The sequence below is a fragment of the Capra hircus genome, chromosome 22 (genome assembly GCF_001704415.2).
Source record: "Capra hircus breed San Clemente chromosome 22, ASM170441v1, whole genome shotgun sequence".
Classification (NCBI taxonomy): domain Eukaryota; kingdom Metazoa; phylum Chordata; class Mammalia; order Artiodactyla; family Bovidae; genus Capra; species Capra hircus.
In genome coordinates this window covers 56,931,453-56,949,052 of record NC_030829.1, presented here as the reverse complement: position 1 = coordinate 56,949,052, position 17,600 = coordinate 56,931,453, and the positions used below count along the sequence as shown (strand labels likewise).

Here is a 17,600-nt window from a genome sequence, read left to right as displayed (position 1 = left end):
TTATTCCTGGACCCAAAGTAGAAAGTCTATGATTGCTTCACAGATGAACACTCCCAAACATTTATGGTAGTGATAATACAAGTTCCACAAAAATTCTTATTTCCCAACTCCCTCTGTGAAGCCAGAATTATTACTCTGACACCAAAGACACCACAAAAAATAGAAAACCACAACCCCAAATCCTCAATAAACATAGTTGCAACAATTCTTAACAGCTTTTTAACAAATTGGATTTCATGATACATAAAAACTATCATGTGTCATGACCCGATGCAGTTCCTCCCAGAACTCAAGTTTCATGTAACATTTGAATATCAATCAGTGTGACTCACCACACAGCAAATGTAAAAAGAAAAGCATGGCCTTTGCAATTACCTCCTTCTTCTCTTTCTGCTTTTTCTCCTCCTCTTCCTTCCTCTTCCTCTTCCCATTCTTCTCTGTCTTCTTTGGCGGGAACTCCTAGGAGATTTTAAGTTTTACAATACAGTATTGCTTACTCTTATGCTGTTCATCACCTCTCCAAAACTCACTCACCTTGCATAATTGGAACTCTGAACTCTTTGATCGACATCTCTTCATTCCGCCCATATCCCCAGCCCCTGACAACCACCATTCTATCCTCTGCTTCTCAGTCTGACTATTTTAGATTCCACATGTGAGATCATGCAGTGTTCATCTTTCTGTGTCTGCCTTATTTCACTTAGCATAATGTCCTCCAGGTTCATCCACGTTGCTGCAAATGGCAGTATTTCCCTCTTTTAAAAAAATGGCTGGAACATCATATGTGTATATCACATTTTCTTTATCCGTTTGTTCGTTAGTGGGCATTTAGTTTGCTTCCATATGCTGGAGACTCTGAGAAAAGGGTGATCTTTAAATGGACCAACACACAGAAGCGGTAGTTTGGCAGGAGGTGGTTGGGAAACAGTGTGAGTGGCAGATTGACCTACTGGTAGCATTCAGTGTGTGAATGACGGTGGGACAGGGCACCTGCATATGTTTGTGCAGGGTGTTGACTGACAAGGGCATCTGACTAAGGAGATAGGAGGGGTGAAACGCAACCCCACATTCCATCTGCCAAGCTGCATACCCTGAAGCAGGAGTGTCCAACTGGAGGAAGGAATGCCTTTTTCTAATTCACTCAGACTCTTGGGGCCATCTTGCAGGAGGGAAACACCGAGAGATTAGTTTGGCATAGAAGAATGGGGCCAGATCACAGAGGACCTGTCTGTGTATCTAGAAATGGATGGCTCTGGTGGTAGTGGTGATTGTGGGTATAATTTTTGACCGGACACTGGAGTTAAACCTGGGTATTTGTCAACGCTAGAATCCCTGTTTTTCTGGTATAAAAACAATCACATCTTTCAAAATTATATTTGCTTGAAGTTTTCTCCAGAGCATACATTAATACCAACTTACTTTAATATCACATCAGCCTGATTTAATTTTATAAGCTAGTCAGGACTGTCCTATGACTCCAAAGCATTCTGTTCTGTAGCTCCACTGTAATTACAGACAAGTGCGTCTAATCTTCCCATCACGTGTTGTCCTGAGTTACAGGATTCTGTTCCTCCCTCCCCCCGACCCCCGCAACCAGTGTTTGATAATCTTGTTATCTTGTGATACTGCATCATTTAATTATCCCCCAAAATAGAGATCTTCAGAAAATCTGCTCAGAGAAAGTGATTTTCTGTTCCGAACTGGTCACAGCTGGTGTGTTTACTCAGGAATTAGTCATTTTCAGAACTTGGCATTTTTTCCTGGAAGGATCTCATCTGCCATCTAAGTTGGTTAAAGCCTTCCTGCACAGCTCTGGAGGGAATTTTATAAACTCCAGAGAAGAATTCAGTAGGTGTCCTCAGAGATCTACAAGCCCAAGACTCTTGTCAGACTGGGCATGGTTACTCTCTCTCTACTGTTAACCTCCAAATGTCTAGCTGTATTCATTTCAATAACTCCATAAACGTCTCCTGAGCATCTACGGTGTGTCCAAGAGTCAGACAGGCATTGAGGCCACAAAAATGAATGGAGCACAGTTCCCATGGATGTCCAGTGGATTTCCCTGGCAGTCCAGTGGTTAAGATTCCATGTTTCCACTCCAGGGGGCACGAGTTTGATCCCTGGTCAGAGCCCTAAGATCCTGCATGCTGTGCTGCACAGCCAATATAAATAAATCTTGGGCTTCCCAGGTGGCACTAGTGGTAAAGAACCCACCTGCCAGTGCAGGAGATCTAAGAGTTGTGGGTTCAATCCCTGGGTTGGGAAGATCCCCTGGAGGAGGGCATGGCAACCCATGCCAGTATTCTTGCCTGAAGAATCCCATGGACAGAGGGGCCTGGCGGCCCACAGTCCATAGGGTTGCGAAGAGTTGGGTATGACTGAAGCTACTTAGCATGCACCATTCCCATGTAAAGGAATATATAGTTTCTAAACTTGATCATCCCAAGTGCTGAAATTTAATTTTATTAGCTCTGCCTCCTACTAACTGCTGCTTTGAAGCAAGTCACTTCATTTACCTGATCTTCATTTTCCTACAAAACCAATAACATTGAAATGAGTTCCTGTAAGGCATAAAACATTGGGAGATTACTTTGGTTGTCTGGGATAAATGATGCGTATAGTCTGTCATCTCTCAAGATCTCCTTCCCTCCTTTTGACCCTTCTCTCCCCTTTGGACCTTTACGTTTATAGACTGAAGAAGACTCATTCTATCAGCCCTTCCTAAAACCAGAGACTTTTCATTTTGTTTTCTTTTTCTCTGGGCCATTTCTGCTACCCTCTTGTCATTTGTGTTTAGACAAGTGGACCTGATATGCCGTATCTCGAATATGAAAGTACTGTGACTTGTACAAGATGAAGTCAGTGTAAAAGAAACCCTTTATGCTGAGTTTCCAATAAACTTTCTAATGATGATCAACATTTTTTTACCTTTCAACCTCTCAGTCTTTCTGTGTTTTTCTCTTACATCTCATAGGACCAGTGTCTTAAGGAAACAGTTTTCTGTTATTTCTTTTTTTGAATTATAGTTGAACACTCATGATCCCCTGATAAAATCATTTTCCACTGAATATGTTTTCTTACACTTAGTCACATTAAAACTCCTCTGCCACTTTACTGCCCACGTCCACATCTTCTTTCACTTCATCCCTAATCGACTTGGCATTTTAATCCTTGGAAGAGCTAAATGCCATCTGCAAACTTGGCATTGCCTTCTTTCCCAGATCATTTATGTGATTGTTAACGAAGCCACCATGCAGCTTGCTTCCCATCTAGGAAGTTGCAGAGATTTTGATTTAACTACTTAATCACTGAGTTAATAATAATACCAAGGACCAGCCGCAGAACATTGCCTTTATCCAGAAAACTATTCACTTTTTCCTATTTGTTTCTTATTCCTAAACCGATTATCCATAACGGACATTTTTCCATGTACTAAAAGAGTTTTATGAGTTATGAATTAGATTACAAATCCAAATTGGATTTAAGGACCCCTTTCCCTGGCTCGGGAAGATCCCCTGGAGAAGGAAATGGCAACCCACTCCAGTATTCTTGCCTGGAGAATCCCATGGACAGAGGAGCCTTGTGGGCTACAGTCCACGGGGTCGCAAAGAGTCGGACAGACTGAGTGACTTCACTTTCACTTTTACTTTACCAACTAAGTGACTTCCCTGGAGGCTTAGATGGTAAAGCGTCTGCCTACAATGTGGGTAGACCCAGGTTCAATCCCTGGGTCCAGACGATCTCCTGGAGAAGGAAATGGCAACCCACTCCAGTATTCTTGCCTGCAAAATCCCATGGACGGAGGAACTTGGTAGAGTACAGTCCATGGGGTCGCAAAGAGTCGGACATGACTGAGCGACTTCACTTTCTTTTCTTTCTTTACCACCTATTTTACTTCTCATTTATGTCTTTGTTCCAGAACATCTGTATGAGGTGTCTGTCCTGTACCACCTTCTGTCACATAATTAAATCCTATTTCTTAACATCAGTGTCGTTTGCCAGCTGGCTTCTAAGTTCCTAGGCCTAATCAATCAAATGCTCCATTGAGTTGCCTGATGAGTGTTGTGTAGTAGCTGTTGGTTTGCCGTGTACGAGGAAAACAGCAAATCTTGACATCTCATTACTGCAGCTGCTTCCCAAATGATCTGGAGCCCTGGTTGGCTCCCTCCCATCTCTTCTGTGTCCCAAACAATGTGGCCTCTCAGATTGTAGGCATATCTGATCATGTCACCTCTGCTTAAAAGCTTTGGCAGTATCTTGGGAGACAGTCGTGAAAACTTGAATATAGACTCAGAAAAGACACTTAATATTCAAGTTTTCACGACTGTCTCCCAAGACCTGCCAAAGATTGTAAGCAGAGAGGTGACACAATCAGATGTGCGTAAGATCTGAGAATCCACGTTGTCTCAGAGACCCCGGTTCGATTCCTGGGTCGGGAAGATCCGCTGGAGAAAGGATAGGCTACCCACTCAAGTATTCTTGGGCTTCTCTGGTGGCTCAGGCCATAAAGAATCTGCCTGCAATGAAGGAGACCAGAGTTCCTGGATTGGAAAGATCCCCTGGAGAAGGAAATGGCAATACACTCCCGTATTCTTGCCTAGAGAATCCCCATGGACAGAGGTGGGCTACAGTCCATGGGGTCGCAAAGAGACAGATACAGCTGAGCGATGAAGCACAGAGATGCTTTACATTATTATTAATTATTAAATAGTGATTGTTATTTAAAAAGTTGTTACCCTAGGATAGGCAAATCTCCTTAAAAAAAGAAAAGTAAATTAGGTGTGACTGGAGACTGTGGGGTTGGGAAGGGGTGAGGGATGGACAGTTACTGCTTAATGGCAGCAGAGTTTCTATTTTGGATGATGAAAACATTTTGGAAATAGTGATTTTGGTTGCACAACACTGAATACCCTCAATGCCACTAATTGTACACTTGAAAATGGTTAAGATGGCAAATTTTGTTATATATATATTTTTCCACAGGGAAAAAAAGAAGTTTTTAAGCCATTACCAGTTAGAGATATTACTTAAAACTTTGCAAGAAAAATAACGTGATATTTGGGATTTGTCTTAAAACACTTAAACAGAGAAGTGGTCCAGTGGTCCAGTGGTCAAGACTCCAAACTTCCACTGCAGAGAGTGTGGGTTCAGTCCCTGGTCTGGGAACTAAGATCCCACCTGCTACACTGCACAGACGGAATATTAAGAACAAACAAAGGACTCTCAAACAGTAGTCCCAACAACAACAGTGAAGGTGATAAATGAAAAAAATTGGCCAAATGTTAGTTACTGAGGATAGAATTTTCCATAATAAAATTTTTTAAAAAAGATCTCTTGGAGGCTAGCTCTTACATCCTAACTTCTCAGCCTGAAGTCTAAAGTCCTTTGATGGCCTTCCCTTTTTCAAGGAGCCTCAACTCTCGCTGCTCAGCCTGCCTGCCCTGCCCCCAAGGCAGCTAGGCACTGCAAAGCTCTGTGCGCAGCCAACCACTGTGCTCTCTCCTTCTTGTGTGGCAAATTCCTGCTCATTCTTTAAGGCTCAGCTGCATCCTGGAGCCTTCCCAGGCTCCTCCAGGCAAAGAGAACTCCCTCCTTCGGGTTCCCACAGCGCCTTGTCTGCACCCTGTGACCACTTGCTTGTACCACGTATTATCATCTTTTATTCATGCTTCTGTTCTCCGCTAACCTGCAAGCTTCATGAAAATAGAGAAAACTTACTGTTCACTGTACATCTTCCTGGGCTATTTGAAGCTTTCATTGCTGCTGTTTTAGTTGTGTGCATTAAATATTTTTAAAGGAAAAGATTGAAAGGTGGGGATGTGAATATTCGTTATAAATCTTAAAAGTTGAAAGGGTCCTTAGCGATTACCCATAGGAATATTGGTCTCTTTCTAGACTGTGCTTTCTCTACTTGGCAACTACTGATGCATTTTTACATTTCCAGTACCTACCACTGGGTGTTCAGTACATTGTTGCTGAATTTACTCACAGATCACATCCTTTCTTTCTACAGATGGCAGAAAGCCAGCTCTCTAGCTTGAGGTATGTGGACACACACTTTTTAGAAGAATTGGTGAATTTTCAGACATGATTTGTCAGGGCAGGAAATAAGCACTGGCTGTCACTGGGCCAGTGGAGTTGGCTCAGTGGGTGGCTGCGCTGGGAGCCAAGCATGTCTGCAGTACACTTGTTGCCAGGGGGTGGCGGCAGGCACTCACAGACTCTCCAAGACGGGCAGGCCTGATTCACCCTTTGAGTGTAGGGTGGGAGATGGCCTCCTCTACTATTCCTAGTTTATTTTCTAGCTTCTTGATGCCTTGAGATGCTTGGCCCAAAGAATAGGGCCCAAGTTAGAGACAGTAAGAGCCAGAAACTAAGCGTCTTGTTGGAGGTAAATGTCTGGGTCAGTGCTAGGCACTACTAGGTACACCGTTTGTTTTAGTCACTCGGTCATGTCCTGCTCTTTTGCAACCCCATGGACTATAGCGCACCAGGCTCCTCTGTCCAGGGATTCTCCAGGCAAGAATACTGGAGTGGGTTGCCATTTCCTTCTCCAGGGGATCTTCTTGACCAAGAGATCGAACCCGTGTCCCCTGCAATGAGAGGCAGATTCTTTACCACTGAGCCCCTGGGAAGCCCCTAGGTACTTCGTTAGTGCGCTCATCTTCTAGCTTGAAGTTTTGATCCCTGTAAGAACTTTAGGCTCCCTGGGGGGATTTACACTCCAGACTGTTTTTAGGTCCTTTAGTTCCAGTGTAGATGGAAACTGAGAACAGATTTTCATGTGGGGAAGAAGAGGGAAGAAAGAACATGACACCCTGGGACGTGCACATGCGAGAAGAAAGGAGAAGACAGCTGGACCTGTAGAGACACAGTCCACTCAGTCCTGAGGTGGCCTGTTCTGGCTTTCTACATCTCTTCAGCCAACACCATCACTCCTAACATCTCAGGTGAAGAAACAAGCCCTGATTGTGGATAAGGAGGAGTTGGGAGGAGTTGGAAATCTATAGATAGGACAATTCTATTTGTACAGGTATTAACTCAGAGCACATAATACGACAAAAGAACATAATCAATATTTAAAATCCAAGATGATGAAAAATCCAGGTTTGTATTCATATTCCTTGCTTTGAAGTATTGCTCTATTCTAATGGTCTGAGGCTGGAGTTGGGGAGTGGTGACACAGGTTATTAGATAACTGAGTTTGAAAGGTAATATCAGATGATGAGGCCATGAGCCAAATATCATGAGTAGATGAGAAATGAGACAAAAGTTCAGAAGAGAAAGAGTCCTGTTGGCTGTGGTGAGACAGCAATAATACCTGGTGTGTGAATGTTTGTTGCATTTTGCCAATAGTCAGTCCTTAAAGAAATTCAACCCTGAATATTCACTGGAAGTACTGATGCTGAAGCTGAAGCTCCAATACTTCGGCCAACTGATGTGAAGAGCTGACTCACTGGAAAAGACCCTGATGTTAGGAAAGATTGAGGGCAGGAGGAAAAGGGGGCGACAAAGGATGAGATGGTTGGATGGCATCACCGACTCAATAGACATGAGTTTGAGCAAACTCCGGGAGATAGTGAGGGACAGGGAAGGCTGGCGTGCTGCAGTCCATGGGGTCTCAAAGAGTCGGACATGACAGAGTGACAGAACAACAGCAACTTTATATTGCCATAATATTTCAGAGTTTCCCAAATACTTCCATGTCATTTATTTTCATCTGGCTTCATTAAATCTTCACAACAGCCGAGTATTATTAAATGAGGTAAAATACATAGAATATTTGGGGCTTCTTAGAATAGTGGTTAGTACGTAGTGAATGTTTACTATTATTATGAAAATCATTATTAGCCCTATTTTATACTTGACAAATCTGAGGCTCAAAGAGGCTGTTACTTGCCCAAAGTCACACAGCTGAGAAGTGGTAGAACTAGGCCTGAACTCAGCTCCTGTTTCTAGACGTTTCTCCATTTTCCCATGTGCAAAGAGGGAGTATTTAAGCTGGGCTTGCCAAAGTTGGGCCAAGTTTTGAGGTGGCCTTAGCGGAATTATCTCTAATGAGGTCTCCACAGCCTCGTGAACCCTAGTTGGCCAGTGAATGGGAATTCCTGAGAGTGTTCTGTGCCTTGAGTAAGAAGAGTTAAATCTACTCATTTTAGCAGTGAGGGGAGATGGTTCATTGCCTCGTCCCTCAAGGAAGCTGCAAGCCATTAAACTCACATAGATCCTCAGCTGGTAGGCTTGTTAAGAAAATGTGACAATAGGGGGAAATTGACAACCCAGGCACCATAGATATTTTTAGTCTGTGCTTCAAGGATGTACATCTTGGTTTCTGTTTAGATTGAGCATGAGGGAGTGAACTAGATTGATTTGGCAAGACTGGCAGTCCAAAAGTCCTTACTGAGACCCTTCTCTGTGCCCAACTTAAGCAAGGGACTGAGGGGAGTAATTAAGGGAGGCGAAGTGACTTTCAGATGCTCAGACACTGTGGAGCATGGCGTTGTCCTTTTCTTCGGTGGGAGGCAGTGTGCTGACGGCAGGAACCATTCTGTCTCTTCCACACCAGCGCTTCTGCAGCACATTACCCTCCTAATGCACAATGGCTGCAGCTACCCATAACCCATCATGCACTTCAAATTTGCTAAGAGAGTAGATCTGAAGTGTTCTCAGTGCACGCTCACAGACACATACACACACACACACACACACACGGTGATAATGTGAGCTGATGGGTGTGGCAGTTAACCCAATTGTGGTTATCCCATTTCACAAAGCAGACATATATCAAGTCATCACGGTGGACACTGAAAATATTACAATTTTATTTGTCAGTTATTCCTTAGTAAAGCTGGAAAAAATAATCTTATGAGTATAGTTTTAATTGTCAGCCATTGTAGCTCTGTTTGTAATAGCAAAAACAGTCCAAACACTGGAAATGGAATTTCATGCAACTATTAGAAAGAAAGAAATCTTATCAATTTTATGTGCTGAAAGCATATCACTAAGATATGTTGTTGTTTTTTTAATTGAAGTAGAACTGACTTGCAGTATTAGTTTCATGCATACAACATATTAATTCAGTATTTTTTTCAATTATATTCTATATAAAGTTATTATAAGGTAGTAAATGATAAGATATCCCACATTCATGAATTGGAAAAATTAATGTTTTAAAATATATATGCTACCCTAAGGGCTGATATATTTTTAAGTGCAATAAAAAAATTATGGGGGAAGAAAGAAGAATGTATATAGCATGATGCCATGTGTATGTTCGAAGCATACATGAAAGCAAATATATGCATATATTTTCCCCACACTGGAAGGATATACTTGCAACGGGTAATGAGGGGTATGTATGATAAGAGGAACGGGAGGGGAAAAAATGTGTTTTTCGTCTTATACTTTTAAGTTCTTTTGAAAATAGAGTTTTTGGTTTAGCCATCTGACATACTTTTTTTTTTTTCTCTCATTTAAGCCACTTGCCAGAAGTCACAGAACCAAGGATTCCTACCCAAACTGTGATTCTAGGCCCTGTGATCCAGAAGCCCTCTGGATCCTAGCACACTGCTTCCTAACAGTGCTCTCTTAGGATCAGGAAGTAATTTTCTCACTTGTTTGTAAATTACAAAAAAAAAAAAAAAATTTTCCATGAAGATACCTGGGAGAATGTGCTCATCCTCAAGAAGGCTCTGTTGCCTGCCACCTTGCCTGCCACCAATGCCTGCTCCGTTGCCTGCCGCCTTGGCTCCTGTTCTGTAGGATGTGGCATAGCCAAGAGGGGTCAGTGACCTGGAGCCAGGAAACACAAACCCAGGTTTCCAACAGGGCAGATTACCTTCAGGAAAAGACATTAAGATAATTGGAGAGGTGGGGGTGGGGAGAAGGCATGAAAACAGGGTCATTAGCCAACTTGGTCAATGGGCAGATGCAGGAAGTGGCAGATAAACACAGCCAGAATCTATAATTATACTTCAGTATCAGTGTTCAAAACCCACAAAATAAATGAGTGAATTAAAAAACTTGGCAGTGTCTAAGTACCTAGATATAAACTACTAGTGTTAGCCTTAACTCCTGTGAACTTCTCTGTGATTTTGAGCATATTATTTAGCTGCTCTGGCTTTCTTTCCCCATTAGTCAAGTGGACAGCACAGTCTATCCTGGCCACTTCACAGAGTTGTAAGGAACAAATAGGGCAAGAGATGTGCTTTGAAAATGCAAGACGTCATACCAAATGAGAGGTTATTGTCTATGCCTCTGGGACATACCTCACAGAAGGAGAACTCTTTTCTCATTAAACTTTTTTTAAAAATTGGATCTCAGATCTTGTCACGGATTTTTTCAAGTTGTTTCCATTAAAAAGTACTGATTTTTAAAAACTAGTAACTTAAAACTGCCACACACAAAACAAATGGTCCACAAAACGTTTATTCTCCTTTCCTGCTGAAGGGTTTACGATGCATTGTTATCTTTTAACCAGTCTTTTACTATTAAACTGAAATGACCAACTGAGACGAGCAGTTCTGAGATCATTCTTCCACCACTGGTTAAGACTGGGGTGGCAGGTATTTAGAGATAGGAAGCTGGGAGGAAGCATCAGGAAAGCATTGCTGGTAGCAAGGTAGACACAGCTCACCAACACAAGCGAGGAACCTCATGGCATCATTTTTTATTCCAGTTCCTTCTGTTAAGAGTTGTGGACAAAGACCTATGGAGTCCACAAGATCCCCAGAGCAGTGATAGAGCAGTGCGTAGACTATTACTTAAGCCCACAACTAAGATGGAACCATGAAAGGGACTGGATGTGCTACATGACCTTTGCCTGAGGGGCTTGCTGAGCTATGAATGTTGGACAGGACTCTGGAAGCAAGCTGATGAAGCACAGTGAGGAACTGGGGCAGAGGTAGGGAGACGAGCTTCAGAGATCCAGTTCTAGGATGGCTGCGTGCCTCTGAGGAGCAATTTGAGGGTAGCCAGGGACTTGGACAGGACAAATGACAACTTCCTGGAACAGACTGTTCCAGGACCAGAGAGGAAAGGAAATAGCCTGGCCCCATCCTGGGCAGTTCACAGGAACTAGGGCGGGAAGTATTTGAAATGGAACTAGCGCTCACAACTTCAAGTGCTTTCTCAGTGGAAGAAGGAAAATGGGACAAGAAACTTGTGACACTGCATACACGTCAAGTCAGTTTTCGTGATGGTGGGATTGAAGATGGCAAGAATGAACGAGCAGAGGGAGTGCTGTGCAAGGCCGACAGCTCTGGGCTCAGACTAGCGCGTGATTATTGCTTCTGTCACTCACTTGCTGCTTGACCTTGAATATGCCGGTTTTTCCTCTGAGTCTTGGTTTCCTCATCTCAAAAATGAATGCCCTCCTTCCCATCTCATAAGTAGTTATGAGAGTTAAATGAGATGTTCTTGAAAGCAACTAACATATAATTCCTAGAATATGAGTCCTAGTAAATGTTAGTTTATCCCTTTGTTTTGGAGAAGGACTTTAGAAAACCTCCAGTGAGACATGCTGATTTGAAATTTCAAGCACTGGGAAAGCAAGGCCAACCTAGGTACAGTGTGGAAAGGCCCTTTAGACAGATGGAGAAGCAGCCTAAAAAGGCAGATAAGAAACTCTCATGAGAGGAAGGTAGGTGAAGGGCAAAGTAGCACTAGCTCTAAATACAAGCACAAACTCAGTGCTCTTACCAGCAGCTGTACTGCGAGGTTTCTCTGGCTTGTGACAAAATGAGAAGATAATAAGTACGGTTTATCTAGGCTTGACTCATTCCCTTGACTGTTCAGAAACACAGGAGAGGTTTTGTGTTCGATTATAGTAGTTTTCCTAAGCCTCTCCCCGCTCCCCCCCCGCCCCGCTATTTTTCTGGTATAATTAACTCTGCTTCATTCATTGACTCTCCTTTCATCCTTGTTTTATTGGTTATATTTGCTTTTTAAATTATCAATTGCCTCAAATCCTTTCTGGAAGTATGGGTATGAAGGGGTAAAATAGTTTTAGTTTCTTCAGAAACTAAAATTCCAAGGGTGGAAACCAACTAGAAAACCAGAGTGAAACTCAGGATGGGGAAAGATAAGGAGACCACAGTGAGGCATAAACTGACCTGGTTTTTACCAGGAATCTCATCAGGGAAATCCTACTCCTGGACTTCTTTTGTAGCCAAAACATGACCAACTGTTTTCACAAAAGCGCACAGCCTGAGAGTGAAAGGCCTTTTGGTTTATTTTAGAGAGGAAAGGCCATGGTTTGCCTGGAGGCTCTCTCATGGTGATCTGGTAGTAGACTAAGGTCTAACACTGACCCAAGTCTCTTGACTCTCATTCTGGGATTCTGTGTGCCGTGGTCCTCCTCATCTTTGTGAGAGTGAATTTCTGATGACAAACACCTGTACAAAACTAATAGGTATGGGTTTTGTGTTTTTTTTTTCCTGTTTTTCCAGGGCCAAGTGCTTTCGGGGCAAAAAAGTCCTTGGAGATTATGATATCAAAGTGGAACAGGTAACCACCCTGGAGCCCAGGATTGCATCTGCACCATCGTGGGGCCCTCTTGACACTCTGGAGTGAACCGTCTGGGGCTGCCAAGTGAAAAGATCAGGGTCTATCACTAGCTTCTAGGCTCTCTACCTCCTCCCCCTACCCTTTCCAGGATTTCTCTCTCTAAGAGACCCTGTCTTGAAGGCTACATCTTTCAACTCCCCTGACTTCTCTTCATGGCTCTGGGGTCTCTAGGGAGGCAAGCAGTGTAGCTCTTAGGGCCTCTGGGGGTGCAAGGTCCTCAGGCTGAGGAACACTGTAGAGGAATGTCTTCCGAGGACACGGCCACACCTCCACTGTGGTGGCAAGGTCTTGCTTGGTAGATACATGTCTGCCACTCAGGTGTGCAGCCTCCAGTGAGGCCTCCTCTGTGCCCAAGGCTGCACTTTAGAGAGAACTTAACGAAGAACACCTCCTGGTTTTAATGCAGTGAAGTCCTGAAATCCTCATTTTTTAATCTTCCTGTACCCTTTGCTTCATGATTAATAGAGATTAGGTCCATTTGAGTCGGGGGGAGAGGGGATGTCCAGTTTACACAGAGCATATATTTTCTATGTAACGATAGAAGCTACTCATCATTCCTTACACAGTGTGCTGGGATTTACAGATTTACTCTTTCTATCCATTGCTGCATTCAGTTCTTAAAATAACTTGTTAGGCAAGGTTGATAAAAATTATTTCCATCTTAATGATGGGAGAAGCTGTCCACCCAGAGAGAATAAGTAAAACATCTTATGCATCTCACTGGGCCAGAGCAGCACCAAAACCCAATTTCCTAAATGAAAACTTGGTGCTTTATGAGACTGAGAAAGGGCATATTTGCCTCAGTTTGCATTCCTATTCTGCAGAGAGGCAGCACAAAAGATGCTGGGTGGGGAGTTGGAAGCCCTGAGTTTTGCTCCTGTCTCGGCCAACAGTAAGCTTTGTTTGTCCAGAAAAGTCACTTAACTGCTCCTTTGGTAAATAAGGATAATTATTTCTGTCCCTCCTGCCTCATAGAGTGGCTATCAGAGTAGATGGGATCAGTTTGGGGAAATGCTTTGCAAACTGTAAATACATGTTTGGTGGAAAAGATACTGCTGCTGCTGCTTTATGGGGGGCGCTTCTCAGAGTCAGGACTGTAGGGCTCACTCCCCTACTGCTAATTTCATTTAGTTATGTTCTATCATAGTAAGAAACACAGAAGGTGAAATCCATGCTCTTAATCCCCTCCTGTTATTTTCCAGGCGGAATTTTCAGAGCTCAACCTGGTGGCCCACGCAGATGGTACCTACGCCGTGGATATGCAGGTGCTCCGGAATGGCACAAAGGTGGTCCGGTAAGGTCCTTTCTGTCTTCGGGGTCACTGCCACTGTCTCTGGCGTGCCATGTGTAGTGTACAGACCTCGATGACATGTGCTGTGTGGTGGTGGTGGAAGGAGGCAGAGAAAGCTGGCTCTGGCCCTTAGAGATGTCTTAGTTCCATGGTAAAGGAAGCTCCATGGACGCAGAGCTCACTTTGCAGTCACTGGATGATTCCCGTCAGAGGTGTTGGAGGACTCCAGCCCCACTTCAGCCAGTGCAGCTCTGGACTTTTATCTCTCAGTGTATTTCCCCTGGAAAACACGATTCTATTGCTTTAAAAGAAAAGGGCCCGGGGGGACTTTAAAAACCTCTGCTCTGGTCCAGCCTCCCATGTTACATGGATTTGCTTCCGCTCACTCAGTGAGTTGGCAGCAGAGCCCTGTGTACTACGTGAATTCTTTTAACGCCCTTCCCAGTGTTCTATACTCCAAATTTCTGGGAACTCCTAAGTCTTGATAGGAAAGCCTGGGTCAGAGGGACATTGACTGTGAGTAGAAGAAAATTTGTAATTACAAAGCACTTACGCTGCAGGTACGGTGCTAGGTGACATGTAGACGTCATCAATTGTAATGCAACAATTCTGTGTGGGAGGTGATGAAGATTCCAGATGAGGGAGCATGGTTTCCACATTGTTATTCTTTCCCAGGACTCAGTGTGGCCTCAGGGTTCCAGGCATTAGGGTCTTGCTCCAGGAAGAGTCCTCACTTCACCCTTTTCCCTTTTTCAACCTGCGCTGCCCTGACCCCAAGGCCACCAGTGTCCAACCGGACCTGGTCTGTGACAGGGAAGGCAGCACTCAGGTGTCTGGAGCCAAATGTCAGGGAGTGTGAGCTCATCCATCCTGGAGACTGAGGAAGACAGAAAAGAGCTGCCCACCCATGGTCGGGGAGCATTCAGGAAGCTCCTTCTAGAGATGATGGTGGGCTCCCCCAGTGGCAAGTGGAGTAGGTCATGGGGATCCATGACACGAATGGGTGGCAACAAGAGGGCCTGGATCAGTGAGCTGGGAGGGATCTGGCAAAATCAAGGCAGGCCTTCCCATCACCAGTGTGGGGACCCAGCGCTGACCGCAAGCCTGGAGCTCAGTTTCAGTAACCGGGATATAAGGTTTGGTCTCAGGCATTTGACGGAGCCAGTTTCCCAGAACTCGGGCGCAAGGAGGTCGGCCCACCTCTACTTTGAAAGACTGATCTCTGAGCCCAGGTAGGGCTGGAGCAGTAGGCGGGAATTGGGTGGGTCCCAGGGCAGAGAACCAGGTCCGTCACTGCACATGTGTGAAATGGCCAAGGCCTGGAACCTTGAGCGGAGATCCTGCCACAGAGCTGACTGTCTGGGAAGGTGAGGTTCCTCAGGCATCAGGGCATGAAGTCAGGCCCCTGATCTTGTGGAGCTCTGCTGTCTGGAGGTGAAACACAGGGAGCCTTCCCGTGCCTGGGAACACACTGTACTCTCAGCTTCCTGTAGCCAGTTGCTCAACCTCAGCTCTGTGGAAACATTCGTGCCCCTCCCTAAATCTGCTTTGGAGGAATAATACTGGGGTGTCTGGCATCTGTTCTCAGCCAGCCTGGACCCAAGCTCACCTGGGGAGCTGCTGAGGGCACGGCATCTTTAAGGAGCAGCTTGAGGAGTCAGAGCAGGACGCTGAGGTCAGGGATCTTTGGGGCAGGGCAGTGAAGTTAGCCAAGTGTGGTGTCTTCAGAGTCTGCTGGGACCCCCTTGGGGGTGCCAACTCCAGAGCCACAGGAGCTTCCACTCTCATCCACAGGGACATGGAAAATTCTTGTTGACTTAAGGTGTGGCGGTCTAAAAGTGTTTCTTCCCCCCTCCCCGAGGGCTTCTGCACCTTAGAAAAAGACAGTGCTTAACCCAGAGGAATTGTTCAGTCGCCAAGTCATGTCCGACTCTTAGCAACCCCATGGACTGCAGCTTGCCAGGCTCACCTGTGCTTCACCATTCCTTGGAGTTTGCTCAAACTCATGTCCTTTGAGTCAGTGATGGCATCCAACCATTTCATCCTCTGTCACCCTCTCCTCCTCCCACCCTCAATCTTTCACAACATCAGGGTCTTTTCTAGAGGAAAAGAATTTCAGAAATCTGTTCAAATCTCCTTTGAGAAGTGCCTAATACCGCATTTCCTAGTCGGTAAGAAAACAGTCATGACAAAATGAGGGTCTTGGCTCAGGTAACCCCTTCCCTGTCTTGGGCTTTGGAGATGGGAGACAAGAGGATATGTGACCTGAGGTGCTGGTTGGTGGCAGACCTGCTTCTACATTCTTTCCAGGGCCTTCCGGCCAGACTTTGTGCTCATCCGGCAGCATGCGTTCGGCATGGCAGAGAATGAGGACTTCCGCCACCTGATCATTGGCATGCAGTACGCAGGCCTCCCCAGCATCAACTCCCTGGAGTCCATTTACAACTTCTGTGACAAGCCGTGGGTGGTGAGTGAGTCCCTCTTCCCTCAGGTAAAAGGGCAGCATCCTGATCCTCTGTCTCCAGGTCCCTAGAAGGACCTCTGTTGATCCAGACACCGTGAGGGGCCAGCTGAGAAGAGGTGGGAGGAGCTTCAGCTGGGGCATGGGGTGGGGCAGGCTCTCACAGTAGGACTTTGTTGTCACGGGCTGGGCTGCCTCTGCTGCAGAAAGGACTTTTGGCCTCACAGCAGAGTCACACAAAGATTCTGTGAAGGAGCCCTTCCAGGTCTGCAGCCATCAGATACAGCAATTAAAAATACCTACTTCTTGCCTCCGAAAGATTTAACCATTGGAAAGGCCTGAGGCCAGTGGGGACCAAGGGGATGGTGCACCTCAGAGGGATGTCAGTGTCAGAGTCCTACCAAGTGTCTCAGCAGCCTTAAAATGAGATTCATCCACACACATACCAAATCAGGCACTTTTATGCTCTGGAAGTGCCCTCTGAGATAATCGGCTCTCCCTCCTTCATGGCTGAGATGTGACCATTTTCAGAAGGACGGTAAGGAGTATAAGACCACTTACGATGTGATGCCAGCTTCGGAGATTTTCCTACATGAACTTCATTTAATCCTCATAATAGCTTTACAAGGAAGGTGTTATTATCATTATTATCACTTTTTACAGAGAAATGAGACCCAGAGAGGATTCAGTAACTCACCAGAGTTTCAGAGCCAGGATTTCTCTGACACCATCCCTCGCATAAGCTCGGTTACCATGTGAGGAAGAAGCTGGTCTCGTGTTCTCTTCCTGGGATAATCTGGAAATCTTGGAGGCAGTGGAAGCCTCTGAGCAGAGAGAAGAGTGCAGCTGGGAGAGGAAACGGCCTGAGACGGTTCTAGGCTACCCCAGCCTCCCCTCTGACTGCCGAGGGGACCCAGCTCCTAGAACTGCCGCTCCAGGCTGCTCCTTTCAAAAGGAAACACCTGCCCCTAGTCACATCCTTCTCTTCTTGTTTTTCAAGGGTTATTTCAGCTCTCACACACTGGCTTGCCAAGGGTCATGGCACTGGTGGCTGATTGTGAAGTTCTCAGACCCCAAGCTTCTCCCACTCAGGGAGCTGGAGCGGGGGTGTTGGTTTTTTGCTTTTTTTTTTTTAACCAAAAGGACCCATCACCTCTGCTCTTACACCTGAACTCAGTCTTCCTATTTCCTTGGAAGCCAGGGAGACCTGACAGTGTGAGAGGAAGACCAGTGAGCGAGGAGTCGAAAGATCTGGGAGCTGCTGTAGCAGCCCCTTGTTCA

The 17,600-nt window shown here is 45.1% G+C and overlaps 1 protein-coding gene across 1 annotated transcript in view; it reads left to right on the top strand.

Moving 5' to 3' along the window:
• The window catches only part of SYN2 (synapsin II), a 153,321-nt gene that overhangs the window by 91,431 nt on the left and 44,290 nt on the right, over positions 1-17,600 (top strand). Inside the window, exons 2-4 of the mRNA XM_018038201.1 lie at positions 12,450-12,507; positions 13,770-13,861; positions 16,169-16,325. Coding sequence (XP_017893690.1) covers positions 12,450-12,507; positions 13,770-13,861; positions 16,169-16,325 — 307 coding nt within the window. The remainder of the gene's footprint in view (positions 1-12,449; positions 12,508-13,769; positions 13,862-16,168; positions 16,326-17,600) is intronic.